The sequence below is a fragment of the Dasypus novemcinctus genome, chromosome 21, assembly GCF_030445035.2.
Source record: "Dasypus novemcinctus isolate mDasNov1 chromosome 21, mDasNov1.1.hap2, whole genome shotgun sequence".
NCBI classification, from domain to species: Eukaryota; Metazoa; Chordata; class Mammalia; order Cingulata; family Dasypodidae; genus Dasypus; species Dasypus novemcinctus.
The window spans coordinates 62143554-62163159 of record NC_080693.1 but is presented as its reverse complement, the minus strand read 5'-3'; the positions used below and the strand labels follow the sequence as shown (position 1 = coordinate 62163159).

General features: G+C 42.8%; 1 protein-coding gene across 1 annotated transcript; it reads right to left on the bottom strand.

Annotated features, from left to right (window-relative positions):
* Nucleotides 1–10809: 10809 nt before the first annotated feature.
* Nucleotides 10810–19389, bottom strand: G6PC1 (glucose-6-phosphatase catalytic subunit 1). Its single transcript, XM_004484581.5, has 5 exons — nucleotides 18917–19389; nucleotides 16386–16495; nucleotides 14402–14507; nucleotides 13710–13825; nucleotides 10810–12482 (listed from the first exon to the last, which is right to left on the bottom strand). The coding sequence occupies exons 1-5, from the start codon at nucleotides 19144–19146 to the stop codon at nucleotides 11971–11973; spliced, it is 1074 nt and encodes a 357-aa protein (XP_004484638.1). The 5' UTR covers nucleotides 19147–19389; the 3' UTR covers nucleotides 10810–11970.
* Nucleotides 19390–19606: the final 217 nt, after the last annotated feature.

Below are 19606 nucleotides of genomic sequence, written 5' to 3'. Positions count from 1 at the left end.
TGGAAATAATCCAAATGCCAAATAAGGGAATGGCTCAGCATATTATGGTATAGTGATATAAGGAAACACCGTCGAACTGATTAAAATCACAAGAATGTGGCCCTTGGGAATGTGTAGAAAGTAAGTGGCACATTAACTGAATGGAAAACTTCCAACTGTAAAATGTATGGGTGTTACATAAAAAAGTTGAGTGAATTTTGAGGAAAGAGAAGTGTCGTTTAGAGTTTATTTTAAATACTTTTTCTGTAAAGTTGCTTGTGAATTATAGGATCTACTACAGGACATTCCAGGTCTGATCATTTTGAATCTAAAACAGCTATTTGAGCAAGTAAAATAGACAATAGTTATGATATTTATCAACCTGTGGGGTTTGTTGTGCAGCAAAAAGACTTCTGGTCAGCTGTGTTGCGGGGAATAGGAAGTGTGAACTCGAGGATTGGCCCTCTTTGCTCTAGAATCTTAGAGCGACTAAGGAAGGACTTGGTCTCTTTAAGAACTACAGAAAAGAGGTGCTGGCGTTAAAACCTGTTTGGAATCAGTCCTCTGTCCCTGGCAATCAATTCCCAGACTTTGCCTAGGGCTCACCAACATCCAGACCGGTGGTAGGGACCTATTTTTAAGAAGGGGAAAGGGGAGGAAATTCCATTTCAGAAGTCAGAGTAAATCAGAGACGCCAAAGAAACATTTACAAAAAGAGTAACCCAGGCTCTTCGATTACTATGACAGCACCAGGTCTACAGCAGCCTCGTGCTCCATTTTCTCTTTTTTAAACTTTGAACCTAAGAGTAACAAAAAAGCTTCAGGATAGGAAACCAGACAAGAAATTAAGATCAAGAAATTAAGACAGCTTTAAATCAGAGACTGTAAAAGACAGGAAGGCAGTGGATAGATACTTGTGACAAAGTTTAGGAGGTAGATAGTGTATTTTTAAATAATATATCTTGAGTATGAGTTAATATTTAACTGGAAAGAAAGGAAATATGTTCACTGGAATGAACTATTACTGAAAGTTGGCACATCATTTAAAATAAACTTTTCTAGGAAATTCTTACCTAAACAATATCATCCACAGAATATTTGGCTTAGAGTTTTTTCCTTTCTCAACTTCAGCTTGGACAGTAAAACATGATTAGATTAGGATTTTTTTTCATCAGCAATTAAAAGAAATTAAAACAGAAGTTTTAACATTAATTTTTTTTTTGGTAGTCAGAGAAATAACTCATCTCCTCTACCTTCTCTGAAGAAGTCAAATCGGAGTTGAGTGGCTTTGAGCACCAGTGTTATGCAGAGTCTGTTTTAACTATGTTCTTTGTTTGTTCATCTAAGAATGTGTTTTTACTAATTCCTTTCCCTGGTGATTTAACAACAATGTTGGGAACATCCTGAGCCTTTGGCGGGTGTTGGGAGGGGGAACAGTTTATCTACCAAACTCTTACAATAGGTGATTCCCTGCCAGCTCTCCCCCCCTCCTCGCAGCCCACCCGGTCTCACTCTAATCTTCTGCCAAGACTCAGTCCATCTACATGTTAGCCTGTAGTTAGTGAGAATCACATCTGGGGAATACTATTAATAACAACACATAGACTCCAGAGTCTCTACAAAAAGTTTGGAACCAAGAGTGGTTTTACTAATATGAACTCGGATGCAATGACTCAGTTGCTTTAACAAGTAGACCTGGTTGAAGGGAAGAGTTTAGAATTTAAAGCAATACATCTCTCATTTCAGACAGAAGTCTGAAGAGGGGCTGCCTGGCAAACCAGAATGAACCATTTACTTAAGCAGTGCTCAGAAGCGGAGGTTGTAAAACAGTCTCTGTCAGAAAATTATTTCAGGTAAACTATGATCGACTCTCTTCGTTGGTTTATTGCAGGGTTTCTTAACCCAGCGCTCTTGATATTTGGGGCCAGATAATTCTTTGATGACTGTCCTGTGCACTGGAGGCTGTTTGACGGCATCCTTAGCCTCTACCTACTAGACGCTGGAAGAAGGCATCCTCACTCCACCTGCTGACACAACCAAAAATGTCTCCAGACATTGCCAAGTGTTATCTTGGGGGCGGGAGGTGAGGTAGGGGGAATCTCCTCCAATCAGGAACCATGGGTGTGTTAGATATTTGGGGTGGGAATAATGGTACTTAAACAATGGCATGAGACTATTCTCTATTTGCAAAGGGAATCAAACATTCCACCTTCTTCCCCTCTGCCCTCAGCTTCCCCTGGGCTAAATCCACAATAAAACTTGGAGAATTTGTTTCCATTCCTGGTTTTTCCCAGTCCATGCCAAGCTCTTCCTCAACACTTTTTTACCCCTCCTTAAATTCATTTTCTCTAATTAATCTCTCCCAAAAGGGAGAGTTAGAATTAATCATCAACATAAGGATTGGGCGTTAAGTATCCCAAAAGAAAACCTATGACTAAGAGGAAATTTTGAATTCATCCAGGTAAAAATTCCCAAAGGGGCAGAACACTCCCCGGATCTTTTATTTTCCTTAAACTGTGTTGCATTCAGTCACTTTCCCATTCAAGTAATCAACTTCCCAGTCTGGCTGAGTCATTAAGTTTGGGGTCACTTGCCCTTTGGAAATTGCTAGAAGCATATCTTATTAGGTGAAAAGGAGAAGGGGCATAGTTCTGGAGATAAAATTTCTGCACCACTGTAACTAATGAGCCTGCTGATGAAGCTTGGAGAGTCAGATCAAAGACTGGGGCCGTTGTGTCAGCTTTTTCTGAACTGATTCTGGTACCTGTCAGCAGCAAGGGTCCTCACTCAAAGCTTCCAAAGCAAAGAAGCTCTTTCGAGGCTTGGTGCAGGGGTTTCCACGGCAGCCTGTGGGGAGAGAGGAGGCCATTGCCATTCCATGGCTGTCATTGTGCTGGGCGGGGAGGGGTGGGGAGTGAACGTCTAAGGGCATGACAAGTAAAGAAAATTGGTTTATGCCACTTGGGCTGTCAAATCAATTAAGCCAAATCACAGCTTTCAAGAGGCTCTCTCTTTTTTTTTTGAAAAGCTATGTCCTTTTTAAAGATTTATTTTTTATTCCTCCCCAACCACCCCCACCCCCATTGTCTGCTCTCTGTGTCCATTCGCTGTGTGTTCTTCTGTGACCACTTCTATCCTTATCAGCGGCACCCGGAATCTGTGTTTCTTTTTGTTGCGTCATCTTGTTGTGTCAGCTGTCCGTGTGTTGGCACCATCCTTGGGCAGGCTGCACTTTCTTTCACGCTGGGCGACTCTCCTTACGGGGCGCACTCCTTGTGGGGCACACTCCTTGCGCATGGGGCTCCCCTACACGGGGGACACCCCTACGCAGGGGACACCCCTACGCAGCAGAACACTCCTTGTGCACATTAGCACTGGGCGTGGGCCCGCTCCACGTGAGTCAAGGAGGCCTGGGGTTTGAACCGCGGACCTCCCATGTGGTAGGTGGATGCCCTAGCCATTGGGCCAAGTCCACTTCCCTCAAGAAGCTCTCTTGAATTCATGTGTAGTGCATTTCAGGAAGGATCAGTGGGAGCACTGGCAACAGGCTGGGCTTGCAGGAAGAGATTAGAGTGAAAGAGGGAGATGCAAAGATGAAATTCTGATGGTGTACCCTTTGGTCAAGTAGTTCAACACCAATTAACAGTGGAGGGGAAGGAGTTACAGTCTCATCCTTTTTGCCTCTGGAGAGAAAGCAGCTCAGATAATAAAGGAATGAAATTCCCACTTCTGCAGTGGAGTGAAATAAGAGGAGTCCTGGCAACCTTTAAATTTTCCAGTTGAGCTGTGTTGAAGGCAATGACACTGGTACCCTATAGAATGAGAAGAATAAAGAAGAAAGTGAGAAGATGGCACAGAAGAAACTGTGGAGGGAAGCGGATGTGGCTCAAGCGACGGAGTTCCCGCCTCCCACATGGGAGGACCTGGTTTTGGTTCCTGGAGCCTCCAGGGGAAGACAAGCAAGAAAGCAAGCTGGCGTGACAGGCAGGCACGGCAAGCTGATGGAACAAGATGATGCAACAAGGAGATACGAAGAGCAAAGACAATGAGAGATAGAACAAAGGTAGGGAGCTGAGGTGGCCCAAGCAATTGAGCCCCTCTCTCTCACATGGGAGGTCCTAGGTTCCATTCCTGGTACTTCTGAAAGAAAGCACACAGTGAATGGGGCACAAAGAACAGACAGTGAGCCCAAAAAACAATGGGGGTAGGTGGGAATAAATAAATAATGAATCTTAAAAAAAAAAGAAAATGTGAAAAAGTTGCTAGCTGGAAAACTAGCCTCACGCTAGAATAAGAAAACAAAAAGCAAAGAAAACCATAATAGCACCAAGCTGTTCCCTACTGTTGTTACACTGCTGCCCTGGAGATATTTATTTAAAAGCAATGAAAGAGAGGTGCACAAGACATAATTAGGAGTGGGCCTCCTCAGAACAGGGTTACATCTAGCTGCAGTTTAAAATTGGTTAACAAACCCTCCTTCTGGTTCAGATAAGCTGGCACTCTTTTTTACATATGCCTTTTACTTCTGTTTCAGCAGCTGTGCGTTGACACAGCATCTGTGTATTGACACAGCCACCTGAATAAATGCAAGAGGCTGGTAGAGGGGAGAAAGTTCTCTGCCAAGAATCAGGAGATCTGGGGACAAGTTAGTTATGTGACTTAGATGAACCTTTTACTTTTCTAATATCTTCATTTTTGTATCTATGAAATGCAAAAAAAGAATTGACTTAATAGCAACTTTTTCCTGGAAAAATAAAATATTTATAGCTTTTTTTTTTTAGAAGCTGCAACTCAGATGCAGCTTTTTAATCATTTACCCTCATATTAGATTTTGGTCTTCAGGTTGTCCATCACTAGACCAAATGATGACTAGGTTCCCCTCCAGCTGAATTAGATCCTTGGTTCTCTGATGGAGGTGACTTTTGGTGACTGCTTCTTGGTACCATTTCCAGTCAAGTTTTCTTTTTCCCTTAACACCATCACCAGAAGGCTATTTGACCAGAATGCTTTCCAGTCTCAAGAGGCTCTTGAAAAAATCTTGGATGCAGATTATACTGCCCTATTTTATTTAGACATACAGGCCTTAATGGCATCTGTCCTTGTAGCAGTTTGATATAATTGATGAATTCCAAAAAGAAATATTGGATTATGCTTGTAATCTGATCTGTACCTGGGCATGATTAAGTTATGATTAGGGCGTTGAGTCCCCACCCCTTGGGGGGTGGGAACTCACAGATAAAAGGCATGGCAAAGAACAGAGTTGAGGACTTTTAATGTTGGAGTTTTGATTTTGGAGTTTGATGCTGAAGACTTAAACTGGAGCCCTGGGAAGTCAGCACACAAAGGAAAGAGAAGCCAGCCCCAGGAAGGAAGGAATCTTGAAGCCAGAGTAAAGCAAGCCCCAGGAGCGTAGGAACCCAGGAAGCCTGAACCCTCGAGGACATCGGTAGCCATCTTGCTCCAAATAGACTTTTGTGAGGGAAGTAACTTATGCTTTATGGCCTTGTATCTGTAAGCTCCTATCCCAAATAAATACCCTTTATAAAAACCAGCCAATTTCTGGTATTTTGCATCAGCACCCCTTTTGCTGACTAATATAGTCCTAAATCAGCAATTACTGCAGAATAAAAGCAATAAATATTAACAGTTTATCAGCTAGTAATGGTTTTCAGAAAACAAGTCAGCAAATTATGACAGGTTACAAACAATGAGTCAGTTGATTAAGGCAGGAATATAAAATATTCTGATTTGTCTTCAAATGAAATTCTCTTGGAATCTATACTGGAACAACAAAAGCCATTGCCAGAAAAACTAGGAGGAGCCTACTGATAGTTCATCATGTAAAATCTGATCATTTGATCAATCTTGCTTTAAAACTCTTCCAAAACAAAAGAATAAACAAGGTTATTTATGATACAGGGTATAATCCTAGGAAAATGAAACAGATGGCAAAAGCAAAAATAGTGTAAAATTTTTCCTTAACTTAAACGTTTCAGAAAACAGTTTGACTGTGCCTCAAAAGGTTAAACATAATATTATCGTATGACCCAACAATTTCACCTAAAAGGATATACTCAGAAGAAATGAAACCTATGTTTACACAAAAACTTGTATGCAAATGTTCATAGCAGCATTTTTCATAAGAGCCCAAAAGTGGAAACAACCCCAATGTGTCCATTAACTACTGAATAGATAAAATGTGGTATATCCATACATCCATTATTCAGTTATGAAAAGAAAGTACTGATACCTACTTTAACATGGATGAACCTTGAAAACATTTGCTAAGTGAAAGAAGCCAGACACAAAAAGCTTCATGTTGTATGAGTCTCGTTTATATTAAATGTCCAGAGAGGAGTGGATGTAGCTCAGTGGTCGAGCACCTGCTTCCCATGTAGCGAGGTCCTAGGTTCAATCCCCAGTACCTACCCCCCCCCCAAAAAAAGTGCATTGTTTAATTTCAAATGTCCAGAATAGACAAATATAGAGAGAAACAGAAAGTAGATTGTAGTTGCCTAGGGCTGTGTTGGTTGGGGTGAAATGGGGATGATTTCTAACGCATATGGGGTTTCCTTTGGGGATGATGAAAATGTTCTAAAATTGACTTGGGGGAGCAGACATAGCTCAGTGGTTGAGTGCCTGCTTCGTATATATGAGGTCCTGGGTTCAATCCCTGGTACCTCCTAAAAAATAATAATAAAAAATAAAATTGATTTGTAGCGGTGGTTGTACAACTGTGAATATAGGGAAAATCACTGAATTATACACTTGAAATGGTGACTTTTATGGTATGTGAATTATATCTCAGTAGGTCCATTATTTTAAAAATTTTATTACAGTTAAAAACAAAAACAAAAAACTAAGCCTTTGGTCTATCTGTGTATGGCAGCACTAGGCCACGCAGAAATTGAACTTGAACTTTCTTAATGAGACTCTTTTCCTAGGGCATCAATACAATAAAATCATATATATATATAGAGAGAGCAAATACATTTGAATATATATACATAATGCATACATATAGATGACATACATATTATGCATATATAGATATCATTTCCAAACCTACCACCTCAAAATTTGAGACTGCCAGAAAAATCTATCATAATTATGCTGTGACACATGACATGGGCCTAGGTTTAAAACTGTCACTGGTCACTTAAAATTGCTTTGTTTCTGAAGACTCACAAGTTTTTTTTTGTTTTTTTGATTTTTGTTTTTGAGGTACTGGGGGTGGGGATTGAACCTGGGACCTTGAATATGGGAAACTGGCACTCAACCACTGAGCCACATTGGCTCCCCTCAGTTGGTTTCTTCATTCATTAGCTTGTTTGTTTTTGTTTTTAGGAGGCACCAGGGACCGAACCTGGAAACTCCCATGTGGGAAGCAGGTGCTCAATTGCTTGAGCCACATCTACTCCCACAAATCATTTTTTTTTCCACAAGTAATTTTTAAAACAGGGATAAATCCATAACTTGGGAAGTATATTAGTGATCAAAATATTCTGTCTAATAAGCTTGCTAAATGGCAAATTGATCATTGGGTGACACTCTGGTTGGATTTACCCATCACAAATTCCAAACCTTTATATCCATTTTTAGACTTTGTCCTTCTCAACAAAAGATGGCAAATTTGTATTTGTGAAGTCTTTGATCTAAACAATCTTTCATAGTGCCTTTATTTTCTACCCTTGTACATGGATCTAAACCAAAAGTACTTTGTGGTAATTCTATCTTCCTGTTCTACCTTGATTCTAGAAATAGTAAGTTATTTACTATCTGACCCAGATAAGCTGAGCATGACTTTTAAACCCTTTTAAAGAAGAAAGAAAAGAAAGAGCTAAATTGTTTTTTACACTACTATTAAACTAACATGGTGATGCCTGTTCTAATGGATATTTTATGAAATTACCTTTGAAATATGGTATCTTTATACTCAGAAACTAATACTAGCTTACTGGGAGGATCACTCCAAGTTGTACAATGACTTTTGGCCAAAAGAAATAAAATCCTCCCCAGCTTGAATTAAAGTTATATCTGGTATCTGAAGGACAGTTTGTAACAGCTGCCGGTCTTACTGTGGGGTGCAAGGAAGTGTGGGAGGCATGGGCTCTGGAATAGACTGCCTGGTTCTTTTTTTTTTATTTTTTATTTTTATTTTTTTATTGACTTTGTAATAATATTACATTAAAAATATATATGTGAGGTCCCATTCAACCCCATCCCCCCACCCCCCCACTCCCCCCCACAACAACACTCGTTCCCATCATCATGACACATCCATTGGATTTTGTAAGTACATCTTTGGGCACCTTTGCACCTCATATACATTGGTTCACATCATAGCCCATACTCTCCTCCATTCCATCCAGTGGGCCCTGTGAGGATTTACAATGTCCGGTGATTGCCTCTGAAGTACCATCCAGGGCCGCTCCATGTCCCAAAGACGCCTCCACCTCTCATCTCTTCCTGCCTTTCCCCATACCCTTCGTCCACTATGTCCACTTTTCCCATTCCAATGCCACCTCTTCTATGTGGACATTGGATTGGTTGTGTCCATTGCACCTCTATGTCAAGAGGAGGGTCAGATTCCACCTGGATGCTGGATGCAATCCTCCCATTTTCAGTTGTAATCACTCTAGGCTCCATGGTGTGGTGGTTGTCCTTCTTCAACTCCATCTTAGCTGAGTGTGGTAAGTCCAATAAATCAGATTGTAGGTGCTGGAGTCTGTTGAGGCTCAGGATCTGGCTATCACATTGTCAGTCCAGAGATTCAAATCCCCTAAATATATCTTAAACCCCAACATTAACTGCACCTCCAGCACATTGGCATGAAAGTCTTATGAAGGGAGATCCCATCTGAGTCCAGATTCATCACACATAAACACCATTTCCATAGAGGGGCCATCTGCCCTGGTAGTTAACCCCATCGGCCATGACCATAACTCCCGTGGGTCTCTTTAGCCCTCAAAGGAACCAATATCTGGGGGTTGTATCTGCTTTATCTGTCTCTCTGACTCTGCTCAGTTGTGCATGAGGGCAAACCTTCTGCCAGCCTCCAGACTCTTTTTTAGAAACTCGTAGCCATATAAACTCATTTCTCCTTTCCATTTCCCCCTTACTTTAGGTCAAACAGCATTTTAAAGTCATGGTATTTTATGTAGACATGGATATTCTGCTGATCCGCATTGAACCTTCCGTATAAGGTCATTTTCCAGTTGCATCATCAGTTGGTAGTTGATAGTGGTCCCTCGTTGCCAGGGAGGCTCATCCCCGGGTGTCATGTCCCACGCTGGGGGGAAGGCATTGCATTTACATGCTGAGTTTGGCTTCGAGACTGGCCACATTTGAGTAACATGAAGGCTGACAGGAGGAAATTCCCAGGCACAAAGTTGTTCTAGGCCTTGTTCTTATTTTGGGTTTATCAGCTCACAAGCATAGTCATTAGCATCAGGGGCTCACTGTTGAACCCTCACTCCCTCCCGGTCCCTGCCACTGTACCTGGGAGACTGTCGCTGCTCCCCTAGGGACCACGACAGAGCACCACTGGCCAGGAACCCAGTACCCCCCCTACTGTGGTTTTTAATTGTTGCCACTATGAGTATATCCAAACATTACCATGCATCCTGGACATATGTTCTGTACAGCTCCCTGTCAGCCATATATCACCTGTCATTGGTACCCCATACCAGTATCCCTCCATTGCCATTGTTGAAACACTCTGAGATCCAGAACTCCCCGAAATTTGAAGCCCAATATAATTTCATGGTCCCTTACTAGGGAATGGACTGCCTGGTTCTTAAAGTGGCTGCACCGCTCTAGGCAAGATTCCTAAACCTCCTGTGCTTCTTCATCTGCAATATGAGGAGAAATTTGTAATTGCCAAACAGGAATGTTGAGAGAATTGAGTCAATTGTGTAAAAAAATACAGTGCAGAGATTGAAGACTGGCATATAATAATCACTCAGTAAATTTTATCTATTATTTAGAGTCCTTATCCACCCCACAGATTGCTAGGGTGGCAGGGGGAGGGAAGGGCATTGTTTGCTTTCTGCCAGAAGCAAGAATAGGAGCCATGTCTAAGTAGCAGTGGTTCAATTCAGGGAGATCAAGACCATTTCTTGTGTCCCTCAGAGGACCAAAGAATTCCCCAGCCAAAGAACCCAAGTCCAGTAGAAGGACTCAACCTTCCCTAAAAGGACACATTCCAAATTCTTAAGTGAATGGACAGATCTCACCATCAAGAGATCCAGAGTTATGCTGATGAGTTGAGGCCTTTGGATGTGAGGCCCTGAGCCCAGGAGGAAATAAATCATTCAGCAGAGAATCCTGCAAAAACTCCTTTGAGCACCCCTTGGTACTCTAACTTACCCAGTTCGGACTTTCTTTCACTGCTCAAAACCTTGTTAATGCTGGGGTACCAGATTCCAGAGTCTGCTCAGCCTTGTTCTGCTGCTATAACTTGCATGCCCTGATTGCTTGGTTTAGTAATGACCCTGCCTCTCTGCCCTCAAATTGCAACTTGATACCATAGAGCAACTCATACTGACCTGTGGGCTGCTAACTGATGTTCAGCCTTGGCCAGCTCTGGATCTTCCTAGTTCTGAGGCTCAACTCTACATGTGCCCTTGTGGACATGTTAAAAGTCTCCCCATCCCTCTAAGACTCCTGGTCAAGACAGAGCAACTTCTTTCTCCAAAAGGAAGAAGTAGGTATAAGAAAACCTAAATGTTTTGTTTAGGGAAATAGGAAAAGAGCTAGAAACTTAACTGAGTCAGATTTAGAATCTTTAGATCCCATTACATCTAAAATATAGTAATCACCACGATGTCATTCTTAAATAAAACATTGTTTTAATAAAATACCACACATATATTTCTATTTTCAAAGATGCTATGACCAGGATGGTTGGTGTGCATTATAACATATAGTGTAACTAAATGATTAGTAGCAAAAACAAGGACTCTCAAATAAATAGGCTTCAACTTTTTTTTTGAGGGCATATTCTGCGAATCAGCTGAGATTGGAGAACAAGCAAGGAGGAGTTGGTTTTCCTCTAAGAATGCTCTTGGTTGGCTTGAGATATGGAAAGGAGTCATAGTTACCCTCTAGGAATCAAAAGTAACAATGGAGTGACCTTCTGGAGAGAGGAATCCCGCCCCTGACATGCCATTTTGCCCAAGATTTCAGAGCTTAAATGAGACATACAAAAGCACCACCTCTGAGTTATACTTTAAAATGGGAGGAGCCAGCAGAGCAGGTGAGGAGCAAGGGGAAAATTCTGGGGAAAGCAGAACTGGGCTAATAAAGAGGAAGGCTGAGAGTGACAGAGGAGAAGCCACCTATGTCTGAATGTTCTGATCTAGTGCAACAGGTAGGTCACTGCTGCCATTTAGAAACCCAGGCAAATACAGTGACCATGTATGTATAATAGAAAAAGACAAGTAAGAAGCAGAATTGCCCCCACTAACCACTATGGGTTCTACTTTAAGTTGGTTTTCCATTATTGAAAGTGCCTTACCTAAAGATTCAAATGTAATTGAAACCATTTAGGTATTGCTTGGCATATAATTTGAATGATTTTCAGAATACTTAAAAATCCTCCTTAATCCTTCCTTCATTCCCTATCAAACCCGCAGCTCCTTTCTCCTTTTGTTGGGACAGGAGGAGCACATGTAGAAAATTCTCATTTGGGATCCCCAGTCTGAGATGATGAGCTGACCCCACCTGAAAATCTTGCATTTGTAAGACAAGTAAGTCTTCAGGAAGAAGTCCAGAACTGACCCAACTTCTAACAGTTCAGGCTTTCTCAAATAGTCTCCTTAGCTTTGCAAAAAACATCACCTCACAGAATTAGAATTGGCAAAAGGGTGGATCTTCTGAGGTGACTCTCTAGCACTTCCAGCCTCAGAATGGGCCGACAGAAGATCCTAACGCCTCTCAGTCCCTGCCACAAGTCATTTACTTTAAATACTGAAGACTCCACATCCCTTACAGAGACTTCTTGTCTGGTTGGCCCAGGACCCAGGCGAGGCAGTAAGGGATGAGACTGACGGAGGCCAGGGGCACTGCTGCACTCTTGCAGAAGGACAGGGCATAGAAGATCAACTCGATTTGGGATGGGGGTTTCAAAGAGTCAAAGAGGTGCAGAAGGACGAGGGAGACCACGATGCAGCTGAGGCGGAAGGGGACCCGCTTGCTGAGCTTGCCCTTGCAGCTCTCCCTGTACAGACTGGAGTTGAGAGCCAGCCCCAGGCCAAAGAGGGTCCCCAGGTTCTTGAGGAGGCTGGCAAAGGGCGTGGTGTCGATGTGGACCCATTCTGGCCGCTCACACCATCTCTTGGCTTTCTCCAGAGTCCATAGGAGGTCTACACCCAGCCCCTTTAGGAGCAGGTAAAATCCAATGGCGAAGCTGAACAGGAAGAAGGTAATGAGGAAATATTTCTTGAGACTGGCATTGTAGATGCTCTGGATGTGGCAGAAAGTTTCAGCAACGGCAATGCCTGAGTGGAAGAAAGAATGGCGTGTCACTGAGTGTGAGAAATAGCGCAAACTCTGGACCTTCAGCAAGAGGTGGCTTTGGAGCAATGGGTGACAGGCCATCTATCCTGCCAGTGTGGAATTAAATCATGGACAACAGATTAGAGGGTTACCTGGTTTAATTCCACATGTACCTCTACCCTGTCCTCAGCCATAGACTCTTTCAGATAGAAGGGTCAGGTCTCACACATTCTCCCACCATATACAAGTTTCCTGACAAGTGGTCCTCCTGTCTCTGTTTGAATATCCTCAGGGATGGAGAGCTCACTCCCCCTAAGGCAGCCTATTTCATCTTTGAATGGATTTAATTGCTGAAAAGATCTTCCTTGTGCTGAGCAGAAATCTCTCCTCTTTAATGCCAACTGCTGGCCTTAGCTCTTTCTGCCAGAATTAATAAATTGTGAATCTAGTCCCTCCCTGACACATTTGAAGATGGTTATTCTCTTAGCCAAACATTCCCAGGTCTTTCATGTGACATGGCTTCAAGGCTCTTCTTCGAATATGCAACCCAGGACTAAATGCAGCATTACTTTTGTGGTTACCGGTGAGACCATTATCTCCTTTATTCCCAACTCTTCTTTGAATGCTACCCTCTTTTGCTCTTACTGAACTCTGAGGAAAGCAATCCTCCAATTTCCCTGAGTTCTTATATTCCAGCAGCTACCACAAATTAAAAAAAACTATTTCATACACTTAATCTAAATCTTTTCTGCCCTTTATTAACGGAGTCTGAGAAAACAGTTATTCAAAACTGAAACTACAAAAGAGACCAACTGTGGGAATCTATTCAGTTCATGAATGAATGTACTTCAAAAAAGAGTTTTCCTAGAATATTTGTATTTAATTGTTAAATTTGGTAGATTTCCTTAAAATTAAATTAGGACCCACTTCCAACTGAAGATCAGTAAGAAATAAAAATCTGAAAAAACTTGGCAATTTCATGCTAACCCAATTGGCTAAGTTAATTAGATATGTGGCAACTTTTCTGGAACACACTCAACTGTGTAACTCTGGACACTTCTATAGAAATTAATCATTTCAAATTGCCCATCCTTAACTTCAACTCACTGAAATGCTAAGAGTTTTGAATATATGCAGAAGAAACATGGTTGGCACACTATAGAATTTTGTCCTTACTAAGGAGGAAGGAAGTAGTTGGGGACAGAGAGAGGGAATCAAGCAAGTGATACCTGACAAGACTCCAGCAACAACTTGATGGGGAAAATGGGCTGCAAGGTAGATTCGGGAAAGACAGACGTTCAGCTGCACGGCCCAGAATCCCAACCACAAAATGACATTCAAGCACCTGTAACAGAAGAGGCAACCATAACAGAACCTGGATGCAGAAACTTCAGCCAAGGAAACAGCCACAGCAGGAATGTTGGGACCTGGCCAGTTTAGGTGCCAGGTCAGAAGAATTTTTGTAAATTGAAGTCCCTACTTGAAAGCTCAGAGATGACCTGTGGTGAGTGGTGAACACTTGTGTATAGTGAATTTAACCTCTCTATTTCACCTGTTTAATAATGAAGGTTTTCCCCAGTGGTTGCATATCTAGTTTCCTGTAGTCTATTTCACCTGAATGGGGTGACCCATATGGTTGGTACAGAAATGAGGGTTTTTAGTTAAGTCCTGCCACTAACTCACCGCTAGATCTTGAGAAGTCCCTTTAACTCATTAGGCATAATTTCTTTATCTACTAAATAAAGGATGCGGTTCTAACACACTGTGATTCTACTCTTCCCCTCAGTCATGACTCTTATCGATATCAAGTCAAGGTGTAGAAATGGGCTGGGGGATTGTGAGGAAAAGCATGTGATGTGCCAGCTACAGAGAGAGCCACTTTGTGTCCTCCACTTCCCATACCCTGATAATGAGTCCTTACCGAAATCTGTATGTCGGCTTCTTCTTCCCCCGAAAAATAGAGAGGGTGGATGTGACCATCACGTAGTATACACCTGCCGTACCCATGGCATGGCCAGAAGGACTCCCTAAAGGGCAGGAAAGAGATGGATGGACAAAAGGTAGAAAGGTCTCCAACTGGGAGACTGTCAGGGGTATCTCCATGCAGCCATCTGTCCATCCAGCCATCCTGTCATCACTCTTTTACCCATTAATTCATTTATTTAACAAATATCTGCTGAGCTTGTACTATGTACCCAGCACTGTGCTAGGCTCTGGGGGTACAATGATGAGCAAAACCAGGCAAGGTCCTCACTCTTGTCTAGAGATTATACAGTCTAGAGATTATACAAATAGAGCACTGGATGTATAATTACAAACGTATCTGCCTCCATTACCTCTCTTTTTCTACTCTCTCCTTGCTGACTGCTCTGGCGTGCTCCTACCTCCACACCTTTGCTTAACTATTCTCTCTGACCGGACAGCTCTTTCCCCAGAGATTACTGGCCAACTCCCTTACCTCCTTCAAGTCTTGATTCACATCTTACCTTCTCAATGAGGCCTGCTCTACCACCCTATTTAATACTGCAACCCATCTTTATTCCTGATCTCTCTACCTTGAAGGATAGATTTTGATGAGATATGCTTCCAGATCCCCCTTCTGGACTGAAGGACTTATTTTTCCCAGCTGTTGCGAGTGCGGCCGCAGGCTGCCTTTCGTTCTCAGCCTTCTTCAGGAATTGCCGTGAGCAGGAGAGCCGCCTTGATCAAGGTTACCATGGTGGAGATGTGGGGGGCCCATACCCAATAACTGGTCCATATGGGGGTGTAAAGTCCTGGCGGCCTTACTCCAACTCAGGGCAACTCTGAAAAGCCTTCCCAGCTTCAGAGCTCCGCTTGCGGGCTCAATCGGGACTGAATCACAACTGGACTTCTGCCCAGTCCCGCTTCTGTCCCTTCCTTTCCGCGGAGTTGCTCCGGAGTACGCTGAAGTCCACGCCAATCACTGAGTCAGCTTTTCTGGGAAACCCATGGGTCAAGCTTTTCCTTTGCCTGTTTTGTTTTTGTTTTTGTTTTTTGTTGTTGATGTTTGTGTTTTTGCATCAAAATTATAATCTTCTAATATCCTTTACTTTTTAAAAATATCGTTTCTCATCCCCCTGTCCCCAGTTGAATCTCAGCGCCGTGAAGCAGGGATCTTTGTTTTGTTCACTGCTCTATCCCAAACACCTAGTTCAGGGTCCTGTCCTTTGTTGATGCTTGATAACAGCTGAATGAGTGAATATGCTCAGAAGCAAACAAGTGGTTCTGTGAGAACAAATAACTAAGGGACAAGTCCTGGTTTGGGGGCCAGAGATGGGGTCCCCAAGGAAGGGATGCTAGCATGAGACCTGGGGGTGAGCGAAGGGGCTGGATATTCCTATTACCTACAGAAAAATTAAATCTGTCATTTGACTTCTTAATACTTTTCTGGCTGTAATTAATAAAATGCAGGCAGGGAGTAGGATTGGACTGTCAGCTCTGGGGGACATAGCTACTGGGCCAGGCCACTGGACAAGATAGCCACGGACTTAGGCTTTGCCACTTTCCCTCCCCTGGACAAAGGGCTACGGCACAGTTATTTTCACAAGCCCTTTGCCTGGGGTAGGTGGGTGCCTTTGCCTCCCTGGACTAGCAATTTGAGTTCTGGAAATTTTGGGCAGATTTCCAAAGTGGCAGCAATACGGCCATTTAGGCAGGCCTCACTGAAATGAGGTAAAATGGTGTTGCACCAAATTGAAGACAATGATAAAAGTTCAAAGCTCTCTCCATGTGCCTTCAAGGACAGTAACGAATATTAATGGGTAAAAAATACGTATGTGTGTGTGTGTATATATATATATATAAATGGATGTCTATGATGAGCAAGGTACACCCAGCTTCCGTGTCTACAGGGGAAATCGCATTACAGTGGGTGGGACTCTGACCTGGCCCAGTCTCACAGGTGACCGGAAACTGCTTTATCAGCGGCACGGAAGTGTTCCTGTAGTAGTCGGTATCTAGAACCCACCAGTATGGGCGCTGTCCAAAGAGAATCCTGTGGAAAAGCAGAACCGGTGTTTGAAGTTACTGAATGAACTCCTTTACCCCAAACCAAGAAGAAAGACTAGCTTGAGGAAAAGAGCCACAGGATCCTAAAATGAAAACTGATAGCATTGGTTGCCCCCAGGAAGGGAAACGGGGTGGCTAGAGAGAGGTGTGGCAGAAAGACGTTTTACAAGATATCCTGTATATAACTTTTGAATTTTGAAACATTTGAATGTGTTACCTATTCAAGCATATATGTATAAATATACATATCCTTACATACATAAAGGCAAGATCCTAAAATCTACACAAATGGTATCTATGTGACTTGTTGTTTTTTTTTAACCCCAAGGAGGGTATCTTCTGGAAGAACGTCTAGAGACACGGAATTGCAGTTTGCCACTTGGACTTGCGTATACTCGGGGTTTCTTGTCTCTTTCTTCAGGCCTCGGGCAGCTCTGTATTTCTTCAGATACCAGAGATTGTACCCCAGCCCTGAGGTGAAGTCCCCTCCCCAGAGACACGGCCCCCTGTCCCCATCTGCCTCGCTCTCCTTAAGGATGTATGTGGCTTCAGATGTTTACTCTGTATCCTCTCTGCTTCGAAACTGGATGTCTCAGGCAAATCACTTTCCCTTTAAAAGTCCCAGATGTGTTTTTCACTGTGGAAATGAGATGTCAAAGGCCAGTCACACAGAATCCAGTCGTGGAAGATGGACTGTGGTTAACAGGACAAACATGAGAACGTACTCTCATGATTATAACAAATATATACTACTAAGACAGGGTGTCCATAATAGGGTGGGTTAGGGGGAAAATACACCAAATGTAAGATATGGGGCTACAGGTGGTAGTAACATTTCAACAATGCTCTTTCATAGTTTGTAATAAATGTTTCATAACAATTCAAGGTGTTGGTGGTAGGGAGATATGTGGGAGCCCTGATTACATGTATGCTTGTTTTGTAAGTCAACTTTTACTATACGCTTATTGTTAACATATGTTCATATATGGAATGATATATCTAACAAAATTTTATTGTTAAAAACAAAACAACAAAGGCCAGCCCCACTTCTGTTACCCTGTGGTGGTAGTAGTGGGATAGCCACTACCTCTGACTTCTACCAACTCAGAAAATACAGGCATCGTATTCAGGGGTCTTTAATTGAGTTCAGATGTTTTGAATAATCTTTACTGGCTTGACATTTTAGGGTCACGCTGCTGAATAAAGAAAGTTACAGACAAAATTTAAAAGTTTTTTCAACAGCGGTTTCATGAATCCCTTCAATATGCCTTTGACTTCTGAACCTGTAGCACTTTTTTTTCCCCCTATCCTGAAGGACTTTGTTTATGGCCAAGGAATGTTCGTGCTAAAAGAGGTCTTAAGAGTCACCTAGCAGTAGACCTGCATGGTTTTAGGGATAACAAAGGTCTTGGAGGGCAGCTGGTCCAATCCCTTCATTTCCTAGAAGGGAAAATAGAGGCCAACCCCAAGCTGGGGTCAGCTGGTGCTGGCTGGCAAGAACCAACAGTTAAGTATTTGGGAATTCTGCTAGCCAGGACTGTTGGTAAGCTTGGAAGTGACCAGAGTGGGAATATGTACACCACGGAAATCAGCCAAGGCCATTTCCAGAGTTGGCCTTGTTCCTGTTTCCAGAAACAAAAACCAGAGCTCTTTGTTTCCCAGACAGCTGGTTTGCCAGCACTGCGTGAACAGTTATTTTGAGCGTTGCCTCTGAAACCAGACTGCTGGGGCTCAAACTCTGACTCTGCCATTTACTAACCGTGTTGTTCTAGTCACCTAACTCAGTGCCTTGGTCTCCTCTTTTGTAACATAATAGTAACTACCCCCCCACACACACAAATGCTTAGCAAGTGGCCTGACACACATTAAGTGTTCAATAAATGTTAACTGTGATTATTGTTAAGGTCCCAGAGATAATTTAGGATCAGAGATTATAAAACAGAGTCTCCTGAAGAGTTGATGTGACTTGCTAAGGACACAGAGCTGGTTGGTGGCAGGATGAGGGCTGGAGCCCAGTTCTCTGGGTTATTTTCACTTCCTCGTACAAGTTTTTAAATTATCTATGTTTTTCCTTTCTCATATATCATCTTTCTTCTTTCATACATCTATCTTTATGTTACCTACTCAAAGTAATAAAACTGTGTTTCTTTGCTTAAAGCCTGTGATTCAGACTTTTCACTAAGTACAACTGGCCTTCCACCCCGTTAATCTGTCTGAAACAGACTTGACTGTATTTTCAGCTCACTGACTGGGTTGCCTCTTTGTGTAGATGCTCCAAAGTCAAGGAGGTTTAGCAGCGTGTGGCTTCCTGAGTAACAAGGGGAAAGCAGTTCCTGATGAACAGTCATTTCCAGAGAGAAAGCCAACCTCTTTCCTTGCTGATCTCCTCTGTCTGGTTCTTACTCACCACTTAAAGACGAGGTTGAGCCAATCTCCAACCACAGCTACCCAGAGAAGCTTGATGCCCACAGCTTCTCGCAGATGGAACCAGATGGGGAAGAGGATATAGAAGGCATTCCTGAGGTCTGCGATTATGGACACCAAGATGAACCAGTCCTGGGAGTCCTTGTAGTTCACTTGAAGGTAGCGTGTTGACTGGATCCCAAAGTCATGGAGAGCGTTCATTCCTTCCTCCATCCTCACTCCCTTGGCACCTCGGGAAGCCGTCAGCTGAGCCTTTATGTTATTTCAGGCTTGGTGGTAACTGCTCTGCTATCAGCCTGCGCCTTGTCCCTGTTTTATACACCCTGTATCCAGTCTGCAGGTCAACCCAGCCCTGATCTTTGGACTCAAAACCCACTTTTGTCTAAAATCTATTGATCAGAGGTGCCTCACTGGTAAGTTGATGCAAACGTGTTCAGGGTGATTTACGTAAAATGGAGAAACAGACACTCAAAAACAGGCTAATCTGCCATGTACTCAGCAGAGCCAATGATTAACTTTGGCATGCTGCTAGATGGGGCAAGGGGTTGCCCTCCTTGTATCCTTAACCAGGGCAGAGACACAGGGCAGAGTCTAAATCCATTAAGGTTCTTGCAGAGGTGCCTGATTTCTTAAGTCCGCGACTGCACTTATTTGAGGTTGAATAGAGAAAACC

What these genes read in the sequence shown, in the direction of transcription:
- G6PC1 (XM_004484581.5), bottom strand. Translation starts at nt 19,146, where the DNA reads ATGGAGGAAGGAATGAACGCTCTCCATGACTTTGGGATCCAGTCAACA. An exon ending in CTCAACCTCGTCTTTAAGTG is followed by an intron (nt 16,496 to 18,916) that starts GTGAGTAAGAAC and finishes GCTTTTCCACAG; the next exon opens with GATTCTCTTTGGACAGCGCC. An exon ending in CACCTGTGAGACTGGGCCAG is followed by an intron (nt 14,508 to 16,385) that starts GTCAGAGTCCCA and finishes CCTGCCCTTTAG; the next exon opens with GGAGTCCTTCTGGCCATGCC.